Source organism: Sciurus vulgaris (assembly GCF_902686455.1).
Source record: "Sciurus vulgaris genome assembly, chromosome: 5".
Taxonomy (NCBI): domain Eukaryota; kingdom Metazoa; phylum Chordata; class Mammalia; order Rodentia; family Sciuridae; genus Sciurus; species Sciurus vulgaris.
The window spans coordinates 28,842,838-28,867,662 of record NC_136465.1 but is presented as its reverse complement, the minus strand read 5'-3'; the positions used below and the strand labels follow the sequence as shown (position 1 = coordinate 28,867,662).

The following is a 24,825-nucleotide window of genomic DNA, read 5'->3' as shown; positions in this document are numbered from 1 at the left end:
CATATTTACCTGAAATCAGCATATAATTATAAATTTATGAATTAGAACACCCAGGCAAAATTATCCCAGAAATGTAGGTTATAATGTGTCATTTAACAAATAATCTGTTAACTATTTAACACATTTATTCTTTAATGTCAGCATAATTTAAGATGAGTACGGTTTTGAACTGCAGGTTCATTTGTGATGAGCAATTTAAGATTTGCATAATATAAATAGTAAGGTATCTTAGGCTTCTGAATGTGATATTTCCAAAAGGAGATAATGTTTAGAAACATACTAACAGGAAGCATTTTGTTTTACAGGAATTCTAACAATAATATATTATGGTTCTTAAAAATCTTTTATCAGAGTCATCACTAATTATGCTATAAAACTTCCTTTTTTTTTTTTTTTTGTACCAGGGATTGAACTCAGTGCTTAACTACTGAGCCATATCCCCAGCCCTTTTTTAATTTTTGAGACAGTGTCACCCTAAGTTGCTTAGGGACTCACTAAGCTGCTAAGAGTGGCTTTGAACTGGCAATTCTCATGCCTCAGCATCAGAGGCCACTGGGATTACAGACACGCACTGCTGCACCCAGCTGTAACTTGATTATTTGGGGTGAAACAGAATTATACAGAGCTGGTCACATCTAATTTTTCAGATATTTTTCTGTACAAATACCATTTCTCAATTTAGTTATCCATGATATAACATGATTTTGTTGCAAGTAAATCACAGGCATCTTTTGCCTTGTTGGAAATATTCTTTTTAAAGTTTGTATGATAATTTATAAAAAGGAATTATAAGAGCTATTACATCTGAGAGGAGCAATGTGTTTTTTTATATATAGCAAATTATAAAATAATAATTTATAATAACATCCAGATTTCTGTCAAGGCTAAACAGTATCAGCTTTTATTACATAGTGTATTAAATATGAATATTGATATTTGAAATATTAAATATAAATATGAATATCTGAAATCTGTCCATTACCATACTGATTTCCCTTTCTTGAACTTTCAATGAACCTACTGCAATGATAAACATCTTGTGATATTTCTCCTTAAAAAGTTGTTGTACTAAATTTTTATAATTTAATTATCTAATTTTTAAGTAAGTCAATCATATTAAAATTTGAATTTCCTAGCATTTTTGAGGTAGGAGTTTAAGGATATCAAGATGGTGGAGGCAGGTTACAAGAAAAATGCCAGCTGATATACAAGACTGGGAGAGAAGTCACCACACCCCTGTTTGGGATGAATCCCATTATCACAACCACTCAGGCCACTGCCACTGGGCTTATTGCCACGGTCACGCCACCATAGGTTCTGTATTCTAATCAGGCAAAAATCAAGTAACTAATGGAAAATGTATTCTACTTAGGTGAACATAAAGTGTCCAATGGGAACAAAGGGGACAAGGTCTGTAATTAGGTCTGTGAAGAGAACACAGAGGTACAAAAGACAAGATTCATTCCCACATGGGGCCTTGCTCAGCTCACTCCACTCTACAGTGTTACTTTCATTTTCACTAAATATATTGCTTCTATGTGTCTTGTTCAATTCTTTTGTTTGTGATGCCAAGGAAGCAGGACCTCAACTAGACACCCCACTGTTATCATTATGAAAACTATGCCATGACATTTTCAAATGTATTCAGAAATGAGAAGCTGAAGTGGATCTTCTAGTATTCTGTAGGACTTCCTTCTCTGTGATTACTATGGTTCTGCACTCTCACAAATGAGTAGTGATACTGAAACTTCAGACATTAAAAACCCCAAGAGGATTACAGTGCCTTTCTAGCCTCTGCTCAAAACATTATAAACATATTGATGAACTGCCTTGGCTAACAGAATCTCTTCGTTAAGATTTGGGATCTATGAAATGAATGATTTCATAAATTTGAGTAGATCTAAACCTTCAAACTTCTGGGAGGCAGACATGAGATGGCTTCCCACAATCTGAATTTACTCCAAAAAAGTAATCCAGCAGAGTCCTCTTATAATCTCTCCTACTGCAGAACTCCAATAAATCACACATCTTTTCCACATTAAAATGAGATCATAGTCCGGGTCCTTTGATTTTAGTTGAGATTTCTCACAAGAACATTAAATATTTTATGTTCCATTTGTCAATCTTGTTAAGTTTTGAGAAATGTGAAAAAAGTTATTGTTACAATTCTCACTTTAAAAATAGTACTTAGGAGTCACTAGTTATATTTCCACCATTATCCCAAGAGAAAGTGGGGAAAGCTTAAATCTGATATAAACTCAAGTATCTCCAGGCTTCAAAAGGAAATTTAATGCAAGTACTTTTAAGATAACAGTTATAGGTCAGTTATATCAAAAAGTTTTAGAGAAAGTATAATTACTAAGAAGATACTCAATTTAGCAGACCTATAATTTAAATGAAACCATAAATAGCAGCCTGAGTTATGGTAAAAAAAAATTCAAATTAAATGCACAAATTATAAATAAAAAGGTTTTAGTTAAATACATTTTGACATAGCAGTTGTTCCTTGTCAGGTCAATAAGAGTTACTTGAGCAATATTTCTCCTAGCAATACTCGGCATGTCAGCAATAGTCAGCCAAGAGTGAGCATTTCCTTCCTTTTGTTTTGTAAATTCCAGCTGCTGATTAGGAACATGAGCATTTGCAAACTGGGTCAAACTAGAAATCAATCTGACTCTCTCTCTCTCTCTCTCTCTCTCAACTCTTTCTCTCTTATTCCTATTACTGTTTAAGATAGAGGGGCCAAAAAATATTCCCATTTACTTTAACTAAATGTGAATTTATAATTGATTTTAAATCTCTAAGTTCATTTTGAACGTGAAATTGCCAAATTGTCTTCCAAAATGACTGTGTCATTTTTGCATTTCCACCAGCAATGAGTGAGAGTTACTGTTTTTCTACATACTCACCAGCATGTTGTCAATGTTTTGAATTTTGATTCTAACAGATGTGTAGTGGCATCTTATTTTTGTCTCAATTTTTAATTACTTCATGTCATATGGTAAGACCTTTTTTTAATGATCTACATTTATATCTCCTGAGGTTTACAGATGATTCCCACTGCTAATATCTTATGTTTACTTCAAGAAAAAGACAAAAACAAAAAGAACACTGTTGGGTGTGGTGACCCATGACTATAATCTTAACTACTCAGGAGGCAGGTTGAAGTAGGAGGATTACAGATTAGAAGATAGCCTGGTCAATTTAGAGAGATGTCTCAAATAAAGTAAAGGAAGCACTGGAGGAAGCAGTTCAGTGGTAGAGCACCTGCCTCACATGCACAAGGCCCTGGGTACGATCCTTAGCATTGAAACAAACAAACTCAATTTTTAAAAAAAATAAACTATTTTCTTATCTAATGACATGGAGAAGGACAAGAAATTGGAAATTTGCATTCTTTTTCTACAGGACTATAAAGTACCCCTTGAAAAATTATACTTCATTCTTGTAACTATTATAAACTTCTATGGCATATTAATTGCTTATGTTTAAAAACTGTGCTTCAAATTATGAGCAATTATTTAAATATATATCATGACTATGTTTCCAATATATCTGCATAAAAAAATTGTACATAGTTCTAAAAATTATAATTAAATTCACTTTAACTGCCCCAGTCATTAAGCCTGTTGAAAATATGATAAGTTGTATAGGGATTTCCTTGTGAGATTATACAACATTCTGGGTCTATGGGGTGGGTGGTATCCTTAACCAAAATCTATCAGGCTGTAGTTGCCAGATTGCTCCTTTTCTCCTATGCCTATCACTGCCACTAGCAGATTCTGAACTCTGGCTCATTCTTCTATTTCCCAGTCTAGATTAGCTATAGAGATATCCTGCCAGGAAAAAAAGCTCCAGAGCCCTTTTCTGTATCTCTCAAGATTATATTTACACCTTTTATTCTAGCCTAACAGAGCAAACTAAATTCCATTTAATCTTCTATCACCCTTACTGTACAACTTGCAATGAACACTATTAAATGCTTATACCTACTTACATCTTTTTCTAAGCTTAATCTTTGATTTCTTTGATCAGTTTTTCTGGTTCTGTAACAGTACTACTGAGTGTTTCTTATTTTTTTATATCACATTTTAATTAGATTTGTAAGGCTATCTTTAATTATATCATAATTGGAATTCATTTATTTTAATTAACCCAATGACTGGATTAATTATGATATTCCTTGCAAATGATCTCCCAGATCCTACTTGAGAGGGTATAGATAGGTGACTATAGATAGATGATTATCACACCTATTATCTCCAATCCTGACCTCACTTTCAGCACACAGACTCATGATATCAATTATTTTCAACATATAGTCAATGTTAAATTTGTTAATATCAATACCTACATCTCTTGCTAGCATCTTAAATTTACTGTAACCCAAAATAAAATCACACACACACGCGCGTGCGCGCACACACACACACACACACACACACATACACACACACACTTTCTCCTTCCCTTTCCCCCTTCTTTATTTCTAATTCAAATATTTAATACCTGCTACATGGCACATATTACTTTAGGTGTAGGAAAACATACCACAGATTAAAACTGGTAATAAAAGAATATGTCTCTTTTGCAAAGTTTAAATTCTAGGAAGCAAGGTAGAAAAACAACATAAAAACCTGGTGAATATATACATTGTCAGTAAAGGATAAAGTACTATGGAAAAAATGAAGAAGAAAAGGGTATTGTAGACTAAAAGATATTTTATTAGAGGATCAGAGAAATCTACCCTAAATGTATAAGAGATGAGATATAAGCAGAGTTTGGCACTGTTGTCAGTAGTGCAGACCAAAATCAAATTTTCTTTTTTTCCCTGTAAATATGTATCTGATTAAATGCCAAATTTAATAAAATGATCTACTAAAATCTCTGATTTACATTCCTGGTGAACTACCACAGAAGAATAAGAGGATTTTTGTTTTGTTGGAACTTCTTAAGAGGTAAATAAAATTTAGTATCCAAAGGTAGTGTTTCTTTTGTTTTTCTTTTTTTGTTTTTTTTTAATGTGAACATAATGAAGACAGGCATTTATTGTAATTACACAAATTTTGGCAGGTGTACTTCTGCTTTCATTTGTCAATTAGTTACATTACTAATGATGGTGTTTTTTTTTTTTTTCATACATGAATACATTTAATGTTAAGATGAAAAGGCCAGGTTGGAACTGGAACCAAATGGTCATAAAATTAATTAATACGACTTTGAGTAATTCTCTCTTTAATGCAAAGAGCTTTGCAGTAACTTATTTTTTTTTAATTAAAAATCATAAATTTACATAGGGCAATGTTTTTTGATTCATTCTGTTATTTTTTTCCCTTCCCCCCTCTTCCACCCCTCCCATCCCTCTTTTCCCTCTATACAGTCCTTCCTTCCTTCATTCTTACCACCCTCCTTATCCCTAATCCTAACCTAAACCTAACCCTAACGCTAACCCCTCCTACCCCCCATTATATGTCCTCATCTGATTATCAGCGAGATCATTCATCCTATAGTTTTTTGAGATTGGCTTATCTCACTTAGCATGATATTCTCCAATTTCATCCATTTGGCTGCAAATGCCATAATTTTATCATTCTTCATGGTGCAGTAATATTCCATTGTATATATATGCCACAGTTTCTTTATCCATTCATCAACTGAAGGACATCTAGGTTGGTTCCACAATCTGCCTATGGTGAATTGAGCAGCTATGAACATTGATGTGGCTGTATCTCTGTAGTATGCTGATTTTAAGTCCTTTGGGTATAGGCCAAGGAGTGGGATAGCTGGGTCAAATGGTGGTTCCATTCCAAGCTTTCTGAGGAATCTCCATACTGCTTTCCAGAGTGGCTGAACTAATCTGAAACCCCACCAGCAATGTATGAGTGTACCTTTCTCCCCACATCCTCTCCAACACCTATTGTTGCTTGTGTTCTTGATAATCGCCATTCTAATTGGGGTGAGATGAAATCTTAGGGTAGTTTTGATTTGCATTTCTCTTATTACTAGAGATGTTGAACACTTTTTCATATATCTGTTGATTGCTTGTACATCTTCTTCTGTGAAGTGTCTGTTCATTTCCTTAGCCCATTTGTTGATTGGATTATTTGTATTCTTGCTGTAGAGTTTTTTGAGTTCTTTATAGATTCTGGAAATTAGCACTCTATCTGAAGTATGAGTGGCAAAGATATTCTCCCACTCTGTAGGCTCTCTCTTCACATTGCTGACAGTTTCCTTTGCTGAGAGAAAGCTTTTTAGTTTGAATCTATCCCAGTTGTTGATTCTTGCTTTTATTTCTTGTGCTATGGGAGTGCTGTTAAGGAAGTCTGATCCTAAGCCAACAGGTTGAAGGTTTGGACCTACATTTTCTTCTATAAGATGCAGGGTCTCTGGTCTGATTCCGAGGTCCTTGATCCATTTTGAGTTGAGTTTTGTGCAGGGTGAGAGATAGGGGTTTAATATCATTCTGTTGCATATGGATTTCCAGTTTTCCCAGCACCATTTGTTGAAGAAGCTATCTTTTCTCCATTGCATATTTTTGGCACCTTTGTCTAGTATGAGAAAATTGTATTTATTTGGGTTTGTGTCCATGTCCTCTATTCTGTACCATTGATCTACCTGTCTATTTTGGTACCAATACCATGCCGTTTTTGTTACTATTGCTTTGTAATAGAGTTGAAGATCTGGTATTGCGATACCCCGTTTCGCTCTTTCTACTGAGGATTGCTTTAGCTATTCTGGGTTTCTTATTCTTCCAGATGAATTACATAATTGCTTGCTCTATTTCTGTAAGGTACATCATTGGGATTTTAATTGGAATTGCATTGAATCTGTATAGCACTTTTGGTACTATGGCCATTTTGACAATATTAATTCTGCCTATCCAAGAACATGGGAGATCTTTCCATCTTCTAAGGTTTTCTTTAATTTCTTTCTTTAGTGTTCTGTAGTTCTCATTGTAGAGGTCTTTCACCTCTTTTGGGAGATTTATTCCCAAGTATTTTATTTTATTTTTTTGATGCTATTGTGAATGGGGTAGTTTTCCTAATTTCTCTTTCTGAAGATTCATCACTTATGTATAAAAATGCATTGGATTTATGAGCATTGATCTTGTAACCTGCTACTTTACTGAATTCACTTATGAGTTCTAAGAGTCTTCTGGTGGAATTGCCAGGATACTCTAAATATATAATCATGTCATCAGCGAACAGGGATAGTTTGAGTTCTTCTTTTCCAATTCGTATCCCTTTAATTTCTTTGGTTTGTCTAATTGCTCTGGCTAGAGTCTCAAGAACGATGTTGAATAGAAGTGGTGAAAGAGGGCATCCCTGCCTTGTTCCAGTTTTTAGGGGGAATGCGTTCAGTTTTTCACCACTTAGAATGATATTGGCCATGGGCTTAGCATAGATAGCCTTTACAATGTTAAGGAATGTTCCCACTATCCCTATTTTTTCTAGTGTTTTGAGCATGAAGGGGTGCTGTATTTTATCAAATGCTTTTTCTGCATCTATTAAAATAATCATGTGATTCTTAACTTTTAGTCTGTTGATATGGTGAATGACATTTATTGATTTCCTGATGTTGAACCAACCTTGCATCCCTGGGATAAAACCCACTTGATCGTGGTGCACTATCTTTTTAATATATTTTTGTATGTGATTTGCTAAAATTTTGTTGAGAATTTTTGCGTCGATGCTCATTAAGGATATTGGTCTGAAATTTTCTTTCCTTGAAGTGTCTCTGTCTGGTTTAGGTATCAGGGTGATATTGGCTTCATAGAATGAGTTTGGGAGGGTTCCCTCCTGTTCTATTTCATGGAATACTTTGAGGAGTATTGGAATGAGCTCTTCTTTAAAGGTTTTGTAAAACTCGGCTGAGAACCCATCTGGTCCCAGACTTTTCTTTGTTGGTACGCTTTTGATGACCTCTTCTATTTCATTGCTTGAAATTGATTTATTTAAGTTGTGTATGTCCTCCTCGTTCAGTTTAGGTAATTCATATGTCTCTAGAATCTTGTTGATGTCTTCGAGGTTTTCTGTTTTGTTGGAGTATAGATTTTCAAAATAGCTTCTAATTATGTTTTGTATTTCACTCATGTCTGTTGTGATATTTCCTTGTTCATTCCGAATTTTAGTAATTTGAGTTTTCTCCCTCTTTCTCTTTGTTAGTGTGGCTAAGGGTTTATCAATTTTGTTTATTTTTTCAAAGAACCAACTATTTATTTTGTTAATTTTTCCAATTGTTTCTTTTGTTTCAATTTCATTGATTTTGGCTCTGATTTTAACTATTTCCTATCTTCTACTACTTTTGGTGTTGGTCTGCTCTTCTTTTTCTAGGGCTTTGAGTTGTAGCGTTAAGTCGTTTATTTGTTGATTTCTACTTCTTTTGTTGAATGCACCCCATGAAATAAATCTTCCTCTAAGTACTGCTTTCATAGTGTCCCAGAGATTTTGATATGATGTGTCTTTGTTCTCGTTTACTTCTAAGAATTTTTTTATTTCCCTCCTGATGTCTTCTGTTATCCATTCATCATATAATAGTGTATTATTTAATCTCCAGGTATTAGAGAAGTTTCTGTTTTTTATTCTGTCATTTATTTCTAATTCAGTCCATTATGATCTGATAGAGTACAAGGTAGTATCTCTATCTTATTGTATTTGCTAGCAGTAGCTTTGTGGCATAAAACATGGTCTATTTTAGAGAAGGATCCATGTGCTGCTGAGAAAAAGTGTATTCATTCTTTGTTGGATGGTATATTCTATATTAGTCGGTTAAGTCTAAATTGTTGATTGTGTTATTGATATCTATGGTTTCTTTATTCAATTTTTGTTTGGACGATCTATCCAGCGGTGAGAGAGGTGTGTTAAAATTACCTAGTATTATTGTTTTGTGGTCTATTTGATTTCTGGAATTGAGAAGGATTTGTTTGACATACATGGATGAGCCAATGTTTGGAGCATAGGTATTTATGATTGTTATGTCTTGCTGATTTATGCTTCCTTTAAGCAGTATGTAATGTCCTTCTTTATCCCTTCTGACTAGTTTTGGCTTGAAGTCCACATTATCTGAAATGAGGATGGATACTCCAGCTTTTTGGCTGTGTCTGTGTGCATGGTATGTTTTTTCCCATCCTTTCACCTTTAGTCTGTGGGTGTCTCTTTCTATGAGATGAGTCTCTTGCAGGCAGCAAATTGTTGGATTTTTCTTTTTAATCCAATCTGCCAGTCTATGTCTTTTGATTGATGAGTTCAGGCCATTAACATTCAGAGTTATTATTGTGATATGATTTGTATTCCCAGTCAATTGACTCCTTTTTGTTTTTTGACATGATTTGGTTTCTCCTTTATTTGGCTATTCCTTTAGGCTAGTTCATCCCGTTGCTGATTTGCATCATTCGTTTTCATCTCTTCCTCATGGAATATTTTGCTGAGAATGTTCTGTAATGCTGCCTTTCTTTTTGTAAATTCCTTTAGCTTTTGTTTATCATGGAAGGATCTTATTTCCTTGTCAAATCTGAAAGTAAGTTTTGCTGGGTATAAAATTCTTGGTTGGCATCCATTTTCTTTCAGGGCTTGGTAAACGTTGTTCCAGGCCCTTCTAGCTTTTGGGGTCTGGATTGAAAAATCTGCTGATATTCTTATTGGTTTCCCCCTGAATGGAATTTGATTCTTTTCTCTTGCGGCCTTTAAAATTCTGTCTTTATTTTGTATGTTAGGTATTTCATAATAATGTGTCTTGGTGTGGGTCTGTTCTAATTTTGTATATTTGGAGTCCTATAAGCCTCTTGTACTTGGTTTTCCATTTCATTCTTCAGATTTGGGAAATTTTCTGATATTATTTCATTGAATAGATTGTTCATTCCTTTGGTTTGTTTCTCTAAGCTTTCCTCAATCCCAATAATTCTTAAATTTGGCCTTTTCATGATATCCCATAATTCTTGTAGATTCTGTTCATGATTTCTTACCATGTTTTCTGTTTGGTCAACTTTGTTTTCAAGATTAAATATTTTGTCTTCAATATCTGAGGTTCTGTCTTCCAGGTGTTCTATCCTATTGGTTATGCTTTCTATGGAGTTTTTATCTTGGTTTATTGTTTCCTTCATTTCAAGGATTTCTGTTTGTTTTTTTTTTCAGTATTTCTAACTCTTTATTGAAATGATCTCTTGCTTCCCGTATTTGCTCTTTTAACTGTTGATTGGTGTGATCATTTAATGCCTGCATTTGCTCTTTCATCTCCTCCTTCAATGCCTGCATTTGCTCTTTCAGCTCCTCATTTGCTTCCCTTATTGTTTTAATTATGTACATTCTGAACTCCCTTTCTGACATTTCTTCTGCTGTGCTGTCATTGGGTTTTATTGATTTATTATCTAGGTTTGTTTGGGACATTTTCTTCCCTTGTTTTCTCATATTGGTCAGATGTCAGTGGGACTCTGTGATATTGCAGATTTCCTCTATTTGCTTATAGTGTCCCTGTAGATTTCCAGTGTATCACCTCTCAGCCTTCAGTAGCCTGAACTCTTGGAGTAACTTGATAATGCAGTGCTTCAGAAGAAAGCTGCCCCTAGCCCGCTACTGGTTCCAGGGCTTGGAGCTGGCTCTGTGTGGAAAGGTTCTCACTGGGCGGTCTGCTCCAAGAAGCTAGCCTAGAAAGGCGCTTCCTGCCGGATGGAGCAGGGCCACTCGGGGAAGTCCCTGGCTCCCCTGTCCTGGTCTCTGCAGCAATCTATGGGCCAGAGCCTGGAGCTCGCCGCATGCTGGCTCAGGGACTTGGAGCTGGTTCTGTCTCAAAGGTAGTGTTTCTGAAAGGTTGGTAGCAATGTCAAATTGGAAACTATATCAATAAACTCTTCATATTCTTTTAAATTAAAATCCATTCATCCTTTTTGCACTTAGAATGAATCTTTTATCTATGCTTGACTTTTCAACAAAATGTTTCAGCTATCAGGAAACTATTAGTTTGATGTATTACTCTGGTCTTTCAAACAATTGACATATTTCACTGTACAATTTCAAAAGATCACATCTGGTGAATGTCACCATTGAGCTTATCAAAAAATCTCTTCCATACTGAGAAGTTACCAAACTTATACTGGGAAAAGAATTCATTCAAAATTCTAATTTGGACTTGAAAGCTAAAAATCTAGTATGGACAGCAAATACAGCCAGTTGTTCCCCTTAAAATGGTAGGCTTAGTTTCTTCATAGTCAAGAAATTTGTCTGCCAAACACCTAGGCATATAACCACAGTTTTACAGTCACTTTTTCAAATGAAAATGATATTTCATTAAAAAACAAACAACAACAACAAAAAAAAAACACAGCTAGTTCACCATGTAGCAATCACAACAGTAAGTCCTCTTCCTTGAAAGAATCATCCTAATGCAGTATGCAGCTGACTAATGTAAACAGACTTCCCATTTTAACATAAGTGTCAAAACTTAATAAAACCTATTACTACTTCATCAAGTATTAGAAATAACAAGGTACCTCAAGAAATTAAACACATGGGTTGGCAAGGCACAATTGTACTTTTGCAGAAGGGCACACTCCCAAATGGAATCTGGTGAGCAAACATAATGGGAGGGCAGTTTGCCAATATTTATCTCTAATGAGAGATACTGCTCCTTGCTTCTGATAGGAAGAGGTGGAGGTAAAATCTATGCGATTAGCTAATTTAAAATTGGGTACTGGCATGGAGAGCTCCAATTGTGATTGGATACTTGTTAGGGAATTAAAAATGCACCACTCTGGTCATATGATTCTCTAAATTTAAGATGGCTCCATTCTAATCATGTGACTCCCTAATTTAAGATGGCTCCATTATGACCACATGGTTCCCTAACTTAAGATGGCTCCATTATAATAATGAAACTTGTTACTGTAATTATACCTGTATTATATACTGTATATTATACAGTATTAACTTTGAAAGAAAAGAAAATATGAATCTTACACAAGGATCAAGGACATTCTTGAAGAAAAGCAGCACTGATTTTACAAAAGATATTCATTACTTCTTCAAGGATCAAGGGCATTCTTAAATGAAAGTGGCATTGTTTTAACTGAAGATAGACCAGTAAAGAATAACTACCAACATACTCTAGTGTTAATGTCTTTATTTTTGATAAAGCACTAGATTTTTGCCCACCATTGTTTTTCAACACAGGGTAAATACCAAAACAATAAAAGGCAAATAATATCACATTATAACTATGATAGGGGTTTGATCTTGTGAATGTCATGAAAGGATTATGCTAGAGTAGTATTTCAAAAGCATAATTTTTGTAATGTCTCTCCCTTGTTCAAAAGATTCCAGTTGCCCATTACTGCCCACAGAGAATTTTAGAAGTCAAACTTTCCAACCTGGAGTTTAAAATTCACAACCCTACATTTATTTATTTGTTTATTTCATATGCTCTTTTATGTAAAACTGGTTCTAGATAAATGAAGCTAATACTATTTTCTTTTAAAAACCTTGGGAGTTTTCAATTTCTTTTAAGTCACTTTTCTCTTTCTTTTGCCTGAAGTGTTCTACCTTCTCATTTCTTTATATGCAGGTCTTGCCTTGTTTTCAAGGGACAACTCAAATGAAGCAGGCCTTATATAACAGTTGGTACTCAATAAATACTTTATAGAAAAACAAGTAGAGTCATTCATTTACACGTTTCATCACACCTCAGATATGAAATTGCTGGCTCAAGTTAGGGTTAATGTCTTTATTCACTGAATAAATTCTTCTTAATTGTGAAGTTTAGTAAAATACAAGGCAGTTCAACTCATGACCTTGATCTCATTAGCCAATTTGTTCCTCTTAAGATTCTCAGACTTCCATAAATACCAGTCTAAGAAAAGTATAAGGGTATTAAAACTCTTTGAAATTCACAGAAAAAGTTGATTATTTAAAGGGTTTTTTTGAAGGTTTATTGAGTCAATAATGTCATTTATTTAGTTGCCTTAAACACTCAGTAAGAGAACTCAGAATAAAGGAATTGCCCCATAAACTTGGCCAACTCATGATTTTCCTTCTGGTTTCAAACTTAAATATTTTATGGATTATAATGATGTAGAACAGTATGATCATAAAATCTCTATTCCTAAATCACTTAGTGTGGATGATGATTGAACATAAGAGAAAGTTATATATGCTATCTCTAAACTGTATTAGAAACTACTTAGAGTTTACCTCGAGGGAAATTCAGAAAGCTAGTTTCTTTTATAGGAAGACCTTGAGACAAATTGAGAATGTCAAAAGAAAATGAAGTTTCAGCTCTGTTTTTTTAACATTTCTGTCTAAAGTAGGTACACAATTTCACGTCTCTCACCCTCAGTGACTACAATGTGAAACAATACCACACATGTCTTAATCTGGCAGCAGAGAAGAACTGTTGCCTCTTTGACTATCTTTAGATCACAAAGAAATGTAATTCTGTTTTCTCTCCGGGTCAAATGCTATGTGTAATGGGTATATTAAAGAACCTATGAAAAAAAGCAACTTCTTTTCATACCAATCAAAGCATTAATGTCAGGGTTCACTGAAATTTTTTTTTTGTTTGTTTGTTTGTTTGTTTGTTTGTTTGGTGTAAGCAAGTCAGGTAATAAGTCCTTGTTGTGCTAAGTGAAACAGTCAAGAGACAGTCCTATTTTGGAACAAAAATTAATATATGTCCTCTTCAGTCTGGATGACTTTACAAACTACCAAGTAGTGCCTGTTCCATAATAAGCCACCACACTGATGGTACTACTGCTAAAAAACAAACAAACAAACAAACAAACAAGCAAACAAACAAAACCTCTGGTAGCAGAATTCCAGTCTAAAGGGGTCTGATAATTTATGTTCTTGCAACATCATTAGATGCTGCTAGGTAGGCTCAAGGGCCAAGTGGGAATGGCAGAATTATTACCACCACAGCTAGAACAGATTCAGCTCTCTGGAAGGCTTCTGCCAGGTACTGGGGAGGGTGGAAAGGGATCAGATCTCTTCCGTGCTCATTACTCTTTTCTGCCCAACCTGCTCCACACTAGTTGTTTCTAACCACTCACACAGCCTCTTTCCTATAATATAAGCTTCTTTCCAGTAAAATTTTATTTGGCATAAATTCCCCTGTTTGCAGCTTCTTAGATCTAGAGCTTTCACTTCCTTTGACCACTTCACTTAGTTCCGAGGCCACACCATGCTTCCTCTCTCTTTCTCCCTCCATGGTGGTTGTGCATCAAGGATCTCACTCACCAGATTAAACAATTCTGCCCCACAGGTTACAGTCACTTTTGGGTCCTTGTCTTCAGTAACCTTTATTTCCATAGTTTCATACTCATGAGGAAGAAAAAAATAAAATTCTGTTCTTCTTAGATAACTCCCATATAGAAGTGTAGAATTTTAGGTTACTAAAAGCTGCTGACTTATTACAAAACCCATTAGTTAATTCTATCCTGAATTCACTGAGAGCATGTACAAGAATTTCCTCCTCCACAAACTATCCCATGTAAATTTTTTTAGTACTATTATGTTCCCCTAAATAGAAGACATTTTTTTTTAAACTAATATTTTGTCCATGTTGGAACTTGGAATATAGAAGCAGGTATTATATGCTAAAATAGCTAACGATTAAATTAAGAGAGCCATTAGGCAGTAGTACTTTTCCCCACAAATGTTTCAGTTTTTACATTCTAACCAATGATAATTTCAGTTTTCATTGAAAGAGTCCTAAGTAATGTGAAAGAAAGTAAGTGGAAAACAATGGAAATGAACCAAAATGAAAACTGCTGAATTAATTTAGCAGCTGCCCATCCCAAGGAAAGAATCTGTCCCTTAAATATTCTACCTGTCATGTAATACTTTTTATTAGCCTACTTTATTTTCTTATATTATTTGTTTGAGTGTTCCACATGAATAGACTCTTGTAAAATGGAACCAGGTAATGCATAGCTCAGCTGATAAGATGACAGTGATCTTTTCATCCTATGTGATAACACAAATTGTTATTAATTTCTTTTCCTTGAATATCCTTTTTTGGCTCTTAATATTTTTATTATGTTTTGACTAGTTGGGTACACAATGAATGACCTTATTTTTGAATGGCAAGATGAAGCACCTGTTCAAGTGGCAGAAGGACTCACTTTGCCCCAATTTCTGTTGAAAGAAGAAAAAGATTTACGATACTGCACTAAACATTACAATACAGGTAGGGGTTGAGTGCGCTTTACCTTTATTAGTTATGATTTTATTATATACAGATGTTGCTTAATTATAATGCTAGGTTATTTACTATTTATAGGTCAATGTTTTCCATAGTCATAAGCAGAAAATAGAACATTTGAAATTTATTGATGCTTTGACTCATTGCATATAGTTATATAATTGGTTTATATGGGTCCCAAAAAATGCTTGGTGTCTAATTATTTAAATAGTTCTCTATGGAAAGTCCATACTTTCATAGTAATATTCTTTAAAAGTTCCTTAAATTTCTATGTGAGAAATAGATTGTTTTTTTTTTTTTAACTCTTTTGTAGTAGTAAACACTATTATCTACTAACAAAATTAAAGCACTTCCTTTCTTTAAAAAGTTTATTTGCCTAAACTTTCCCATTGGTTACATTTTCATGCATTTCAAGTCATTTTTATCTAAGTACTTACTACTCACACTGACACAGGAATCTTGTGTCCCTGAGGGTAGATATCAAATATAGACACCAACAGCAAGGATTAAGAGACTCAATGTATAATATGTACCTTCATGAAATTTGTTCACCTAACTGGTAATGGGTTATTCCCATAATACCTATTCTAACTGTATAACCTACTTCTAAAACTGTATTTTAATGTCCAAGAACTGAAGCATCTCTCCAAAGTAGTGTATGTGTGGCCTCCCATACCATCAGCTGATGCTCTTAACATTTCATTACAGTGGAGTGTAATTTATCTGGGCCTCAGCATTTTCCAAAACCATGATCTTACTTTTCACTACACAAAGTTCCTAGTCTCTTTTATCTCAACAAATTTATGGTATCTGATCAAAAGTCACTGCTTTTTTTTGTTTAAACTCGAATATCTAACTTATTAAGGAGTTCCAGGTTAACAGCCTAACACAAAGATAAAGGGGAAGAAAGTCAATAGTAATGTCCTTACTCAGCTCTCTAGGGACAGTTGTAAACTCCTTTTAGGGAAATGCTAAGAAATCTCTAAAATTGAGGAAGAATGCTGTTTTGGTTTCCTAGGAGGGCCAAAACAAGCTAATGTAAACATGGTGGCTTAACACAACAGAAATATATTCTCTCACAGTTTTGGAGACTAGAAGTCTAAAATTAAGATATCAGCAGGGTCAAGCTTTCTCTGGGAGCTCTAGGGAAGAATTCTTTTATGCCTTCTCCTAGCTTCCTATTCCTGGCAATCCGGAGTAATCCCTGGTTTGTTGACGAATCACCTTAGTCTCTACCTCCAGAGTCACATGGCATTATCCCTATAACTTTGTGTTCCAATTTTCCTCTTATAAGAACACCAGTAATTTTGGAATAGAGATTAGAGATCATCCTAATGCAGAAAAGCCTCCTTTTTCTTTTGGTTACCAGGGATTGAACCCAGGGGTGCTAAACTGCTGAACCACTGAGCCACATCCCCAGCCCTTTTTCATAATACATATTTTTATAATATATTCTTATTATATATATATGTATACTTTTTTTTTTTTTTTTTTTGCGGTGCTGGGGATTGAACCCAAGGCCTTGTGCTTGTGAGGCAAGCACTTTACCAACTGAGCTATATCCCCAGTCCTTTTTTTTTTTTTAATTTTGAGACAGGGTCTTGTTAAATTGCTGAGGCTGGCTTTGAACTTGAGATTCTCCTGCTTCAACTTCCCAGACCACTGGGATTACAGGTGTGTGCAACTATTCCTGGCCAGAAAAACCTCATTTTAACTTGATTATATCTACAAATATTTTATTTTCAAACAAAGCTGCTGTCACAGGTTCTAAGTGGACATGAATTTTAGAAAGACGAATTCAACCCAGAATAAGAAATGAAGTTGTAAATATCACCTCAGGATGAATTTTTATGATACAGGGTCTCAAGACCCTTTCTTAGCATAAAGTAAATGTGTGTATTTTATACAGTTATCTACCAAGCTATTACAGCTTAGAAGAAAAAACTTACATTTATGAATATCTATTAGAAGCAAATAATCGGACAGGTATTCCCTCAAATGACATAGAATTCTCATGTTTTATAATTCAAGAGATTAAAGCACAATAACCTGTTCAAAATATACAGAAAATAAAACTATCTAGTAGTATCCTTAATCAGGTATGTGATTCATTTGCCTCAGATGCTAACTAAGTTCCACATATTATTCCTGCAATAAACAGGATTTGTCTATTATTTGTAAAGAGTAGGCTCAGATAACACATATGTCCTTTATATTCCTTAAGCGAATGCCAAAGACAGACAGAGAGACACTAGGTTATATAAAAACTATACCTATAAATACCCTATCCTCCTAATAACTGAAATATTAAATTTAAATATTATTTCACATACCAAAAATTGCACAAACCCTGAGGTTTTTTGTTTTATTTTCATTATCCAAAAATATTATACTTTCATTATCCAAAAATTTATATATATGTATAAATTTAAACATGCACACATATTTATATACAATGGTATAAACTTTTATTTTCCTTTCCAACAATGTTGATTAAAAGCTTTTTTAATAAGAGTATATTTAGAGTGTTTTTCCCTTGACTATCACTTGAAACTTAGAGAATGTGTACAAAGTATCCAAATGGTAAACATTAATCATGCCATGAGATTACCTAGTGGATTATTTAACAGTGTTAATCATGAAACAAACAGAAAAAATCTTTATATGGTAAATATACATTTCCCTGCCTACTTCAAAAGCAATTATCAGAATCAGGTCAAAAAATAGATATTCAACTATTCTGACAAGTATGAAGTGCTATTCAAATGTGAAGCAATAAGATTTACACACTCTTTCCTGAAAGAGTATATATACACTCTTGCTACATTGCTTCTAGATGCTAACAGAAAATTTTCAGAAATCAACTTAAATATGTGATTTCAGGTCTCTCTTCACTCAACTGGAAAATTTTAGGACAAATTATTGTGAAAATAAAATAGTGATATTTGATGACATAACAAAGATCTATTTTTTACTAATTGCTGCATTTATTTTACAACCAATTAGGAAAGTTTACATGTATAGAAGTACGATTCCATCTGGAACGACAAATGGGATACTATCTCATCCAGATGTACATTCCCAGTCTCCTAATTGTTATTCTATCCTGGGTTTCATTCTGGATCAATATGGATGCAGCTCCAGCCAGGGTAGCTCTGGGAATAACAACCGTGCTGACTATGACTACACAAAGTTCTGGATCACGAGCTTCCTTACCAAAGGTAAGTGCACTAAAGGAATATTCACATATTTCCACATAGAGCTATAAAGATATCATTGTTAGATTTGTCAGATAGTTTTCAAAAGCATTTAGTATTTATTACTAATTTTGTGTGTGTGTATGTGTGTGTGGTGCTGGGGATTGAACCCAGGGCCTTATGCTTGACAGATAAGCACTCTACAAACTGAGCTATATCCCCAGCCCATTACCAATTTTTAAAGTAATATTACCAAAGCAGAAAACTTATATGACACAGAAATAGATGTAGGAAAATATTCTACAAACCAGTTATTGCAGCTTCACATTTTGTGTTATGATCTCTATTTAAATATCAATAGTAATATTATATTCTATGGAATTCATTGTATGTATAGATTTTAAATATTTAGAAATACATAAACATTTATTTAAGGTGAATAATATAGTAATTTTAAAAGGTGTCATAGTACTCCATTGTAGGAATGTACCATAATTTACTCATTCTTAGGACTAACATGATAATGAATATTTATATAATAAATGTTATATACATGACTTCACATATACATATATGGGTGTGTAAACAGACACATAACACATAGATACATAGCTTTAAACATACTTCATGTTATTTTTTAAATGCATACTTATAATAGGAATTGCTGCCCTTGCAGCTGAATGCATTAATTTGTGTTGCCAAAATTACCTCCAGAAAAGTATTATAGAAGTATAATAAAGTATACTCCTACAAGCATTATATTAGAGTGCCCATAGTGCTGCATCCTGGGCCGAGTATACTATTATTTTTGTGGGCTCCACCTCACTCTGGCTTTTAGGTAGCCATTGGTAAATAGGGAGGAGAGCTCATCTATTCCATGATTTTAGTCCATGCTAAACAGTCAGAATTAAAATAAAACTGTTTCCTCAGTATTCAAAAGACTCAATACTTCTCTTCTTAAAATGTTCTAAAACACAGTATAAGAAACACTTTACATACATTTAGCTTCACAGAAATAGAAAATTATTTTTCTCTAAAAACACTTCAAAGAAGTATCTATTATCTAAATTGAGAAATCCCACAATGCGTCTAAGAATTTTCCCTATTTATTTTCATTAAAATGCTATACTTCAATGTAATAAAATTATATTCACTTTTCTTATGCAGTTGATGCTATCTACTTGCTATACCAAGTAAATTATAAATGTACTGTCATGTTCTCTTACCCCTTTCTATGAACTGCATTCTATGATTGAATTCATTATATCAAGACATCTAAATAAATAATGTTGGCCACAGGATACTTTATTATTAAAAATGTTACATAATATGGGAAGATCTTGATATTTCACAAGGCTCACATTGCCTGAGACTTAATTGTTGTCTTTCAAAATAGCATCTACTTTTATTAACACTTAATTGTATTTTTAAAATGATCCATGTCAATTTGCACTTATGAACTATTGCCCATGTGAAAATTATAAATCTGTTCCTAAGATTTCACTAAATCTCAATGTCTATTTACATATGTAATAGTCAAAATTCCACAGTCAATGTTTAAAGGAAATTTACTCATTGATCTTCATGAGCCAAATAGAAATGAAAACTCATTTGTTTTGTAAGTAGTCAACTAGAAAAAAGACAGCAAAATGCTCCATTTCAGGAATCTATAGCTTTTATGAGGCACAACATAAAGGTATTTGAACAAGAGTAAGATAGGACTGGGGGCACATATAGGTCTGAGTACCAAAAGCAAAAGGAAGAAAGCAATAAATGAAAAAGGCAGAACAGGCACACAAGTTAGGAAAAAAGAAAAAGAAAAGGAAAGATCTGAGACAACTTCACCCTTTTCTCAAGAAATAGAAGAGAATTTTTAAAAAGGCATTAATTTCATCAATATCTCAGGGAAGGAATCAATTTTCAACCATGAGTTCAATTAAACACATAGACATATACAAATAACCTCTCCAACTCTCAGAGCATAGAGATAATGATCACTGGAAATGTGATGACAGACTTAACTCTCACCCACAAAAAGAACTGATTGGAAAGTGATATCTTAACAAAAGGTGACCACACTATCTTCAACTTTATGACAGTTAAGACATGACAGGCTGAGCATATTTAATAATGGACATTAGAATTCAGGAAGATAAATTCTGAAGACTCAGGATAAACAAAATGTATGAATATATTGGTTGAGACTATTCAAAAGAGCAGAAAAATCTCTTGAAAAAATGCACTTCTGATTCTGTGAATTTTCTTTTCCTCCCTCCCTCCCTCCCTTCCATGAGGACTCAACCTTTTAGGTACATAGATACCTAAAACAATGTACTTTAACATCACCTGCTCTCAACATCATGAAAGAACATGCAAACCCTGAAAGTCTTGTCATAGAAACAGTCACAATTTGCCTACTGACAAATTCTAGCAAGTAGGTAAACAAAATTAAATTTAGGAAAAAGAGCATTATCAAACATAGGATAAAAAAAAAAAACAGTGAATCTTTAAACTTATGATAATTGCTTAATGTTTCTTCTTATCCTACAGGGGCCTGTACATCTCCTATAGGATAAGAAGCAGCTTAGAAATCAGTCAAATAAGACTAAGGAGAAAATCTCTAAGAATATACTTTAACAAGCTCCCTAAGAACTACAGAACTGAGAGTTCTCTCTGATATGTTCTATTACATTGGCCTCTAAAGTGTCATGACAAATCAAGCGTGTATGTCATAGCCCAAATCAAGAAGACTCCTGTGATTCATTCACTCCTTAGAACTTAGAACTACTTTGCATTTCTGCAGTGCTTGCTTCAAGTGTTCAGAAGAGGGTGACCTATGCACTCTATTGCTGGCAAATTTTTAAAGACTGTACAATTTTAGGAGTACTTCCTTATACTATGTTCTTGAAGCAAGTGAGAAAAAGTGGCAGTAATTATGGGACCATATCATGGAAAGTTTTATCCTTGATAATGACTAGGTTTATTTTGGGTGCAATGGTAGGTCAATGAAGAATTTTAACAAGGAGAACAATCACTCTGACTTCTGTATGAAAATCAGACAGAAGAGGAAGAACTTGAAGCAAGGAGAGTACCAAACAACTTATTGTAGTTCATAGGGATATGGTCTGATGAGATAAGTAATAGCAGAGGTCTGCTTCAGAAGGGAAGCAGACAAGAAGATTTTTTTCCATAAACGAAAGAAAGCTCAGAAAAAGGAAAAAAAATGTATTTATGGCTGGCCCCCTTGTTTCTGCTAAAAATGGACCTACATACTCAGAGTTTTCTCTGTGCTTTCTTCCCCTATGCCTGTCTTTACCCACACACAGAATATGTTAGACAGTTTGGTTAAAGGCAAAACTTGCTCGACCCAAGATTTTCTCCAAAACTCTGAGATTCCAACATCATGTGATCAAATTTTAGATATGTAAAAGCAATGCCCCTTAGGAGGATTAGGTTTTAACCAGGAGTCAAAGTGGGGATAGATAAAAATCATTCCAGTATTTTTCAGTACGAATTTGATTTATGCTAATACCAAGTTAAAAATCTTACCACTGAGGAAATCATATTTTTTGTTACGTACAGGTAGGAATACAGAAAATCAGAAGAAAGCAAACAATTTTAATTGGGAAACTCTGGGTTATAGTAAGAATCCACATTAGGAAATTCATAGGAGAAATCTCAACCATACAGTGATATTATATATACCTCACTCTTTCTTTTCTGATCTAATGATCATTAATTCCTATTTGAGACCTACCCTTATCTCTTGTTTTCATCCCATTTCACAGGGACCAACCAGCTAATGACCAGCTTTGGTACATATTTTCTATTTTGCATCACTTGCAAAAGTACATTATTTTCATGTACCCACAAATTTATTCTTCTGAAGATAAGTTTTAAATCAAGTATCACAACAGAGAAATTTAAATATAGCATGTTTGATAGATGGATGTGCACATGCATGCACACACACATATATACACTGTACATATTACGCACACATTCACACACCCAGATATGAACTGGGCAGGGGTGGAGAAATCTCTGAATTCAATGTTCATCCAAGTCCTACCTTTTCATACAGTGTATCATGAGATTCTTAGCATCAGAGACTGTTTCAGTCCTGCTGCAATTTATTCAGCATAACAAACAGTCCCCACATCTCAATGACTTACATTATTCTTGCTCACAGACCCATGAGTTGCTTGTGTCTTTTCTGGGTTACCTGATATGGGCTGAATTAGGGTGTGCTTGGATCTAGACTGTAGAGTGATTCCCATCTGCTCTCTCTGTCTCCTATTTGGAACCTGTAGGTATTACTAATATGTTCTTTCCATGGAGGAGTGCAGGAAAGCAAGAAAGGAAGTAAACAAATAATCTTATCTTTCTGTACAGGGCAATGATTTGTTAATCCTGTCTGTCTCCTTTCTTAGGCCACACTCTAGCTTATTAGTAAGTACTCAAGAAAACAAGAGGGGCGAAAGTATGGAGATAGAAAAGAGGGAGAAATCCCAGGGAGATTGTATATGGATTTTTCTCACTCTGCCTCTACCAGTACACAGATCTTCTTCAGAACAGAATTTCTAATCTGTAAAAAATCAGGAGAACTTGAAATTTCAAATAAGACTAATTTATTATTTCACAGAGAGTTAGAAGCCTAAAGCCTATGCAAATTGCAAATTCTACACTTAAAGATGTTTGTCCTCAACAATGCTTAGAACCTTATACCACGATTCCTCTTATTTTTTTCCAATGTACTGTGAAACCCACCAGGAGTAGCTTTTTTGAATGGGGAAAACTGCTCTTTACATATTCCCTTCCTCAAAGCCTCAATCAGTACATAATATGTGTCTACTGAATGAGCATTATGTGGTGATATAAAGACAATGTGAGCTCTTAAAATATTTACTTAGTGCTTACCCTTAACTTGAAAAGTAAACAATTGAATTACTCTTTCATTATGCTGAACCATATTTTTCACTAGAGTACCACCAAATTAAAGAACAAAGAATTTAAAGTTTGCATTTATCTACCTTACAGTATAATGAAAATGATGGTTCTTAGACAATATAATAAAGATCGCTTTCATCACCAATTAAGGAAGTGATTACAAACATTAGAAAGTGAAAAGTAAAAAGTTAGTTGAGGGGCTGGAGCTCCTCAGTGGAGCTCAGTGGTAGAGCACTTGCCTGGCATGCGTGAGGCCTTGGGTTCAATATTCAGCACCACATATAAGTAAAGAAAATAAAAAATCCAGGACAACTAAAAAAAATATTTAAAAAGTTTGTTGATATTTTTGCCATATTATGATTGTGTTGGTACAAAGATTTATATATGGGGTTGATTATACGGAAAAGATAGGATGAGAAGAAAAATGAAGCACATCATGCTGCTGTTTTATCTAATTAATAAATGTAACATTCTCACTTTCCTCAAAAAAATACCCTGCAGTTTTAAAACTATGTTTGAAACTATACAACTAAATAGGGTTAGGACAGCTACATAATAATCAGGTTTTCCTAATAATACAGCAATGAACTGCCTTTAAGGTCAGCAATGCCTGTGCTCACCATTTAAATACATTTAAATACAACACCTAATATTTACACCAAATATGTTTATCTGAGATCCCTTCAACCAAACTCAGTACAAATATAACACAAATGGTTTCATTTTCACTTTATTGTTGTGATAATATATTTAATAAGTAAATTCATCTTTTTGGTACTTCTATTGCATTTGGATGTAAGCAATGTATTTCATTAATTTTTTAAATGTTATGGATCATAATAGTAGTGTGATTTTAGACACATTTAAGAAAAAGAACGCACAGAAAATGAATCATTTATTCATATTGTTTACTAAAACCACAATACATAATGCATATGAAACCATCTAATTTTATTATTGATACAAAATTTAATTATCATGTAAGCAGATAATTCTTAAACACTGAGTGGCCCCTATACTAAGAAGAATAGAAACTGATGAATATCTCTGATTTTACATTTCATCTTCCTACATTTACTAGGCTTACTAACTCATTAAGTTGAAAAATTAACAATTATCAAGAATCTTCTCTGTACTTGACATAGAGACACAGCTGGTACATAAATTCTTAAAATTTAAAGAAAAATAATAAGGTTTAGAATTTTTAAAGGACAGCATTATACAACAGCTTTGGCATCAAACTAAATTTAAAAGCAAAAGTTGTATATGCAATTTTGAGACTATTTTGCCTAAATAATGTCTTTAACTCCCTTTACTGCAATTGTATATATCCTACAATCATACTATGAACTCCCTTAAAGATGTAAAACTGTCCCTTTGCAGTGGAAGATAAAAATTTGGTTCCAATAAGAGTATTTACAAAAACTCACAGGCTTTATCTATCTTTATGATTTCAGTTGGGAGTTATGAATAAAATTCTCAGACTCAT

At 33.9% G+C, this 24,825-nt stretch overlaps 1 protein-coding gene across 2 annotated transcripts in view; it reads left to right on the top strand.

The window, feature by feature from the left end:
- Positions 1-24,825, top strand: part of GLRA3 (glycine receptor alpha 3) — a gene marked incomplete at its 5' end in the record, with an annotated part of 162,744 nt that overhangs the window by 114,178 nt on the left and 23,741 nt on the right. For both annotated transcript variants that reach the window (XM_079141035.1, XM_079141034.1), the window contains 2 exons: positions 15,037-15,174; positions 18,196-18,410. In XM_079141035.1, coding sequence (XP_078997161.1) covers positions 15,037-15,174; positions 18,196-18,410 — 353 coding nt within the window. The remainder of the gene's footprint in view (positions 1-15,036; positions 15,175-18,195; positions 18,411-24,825) is intronic.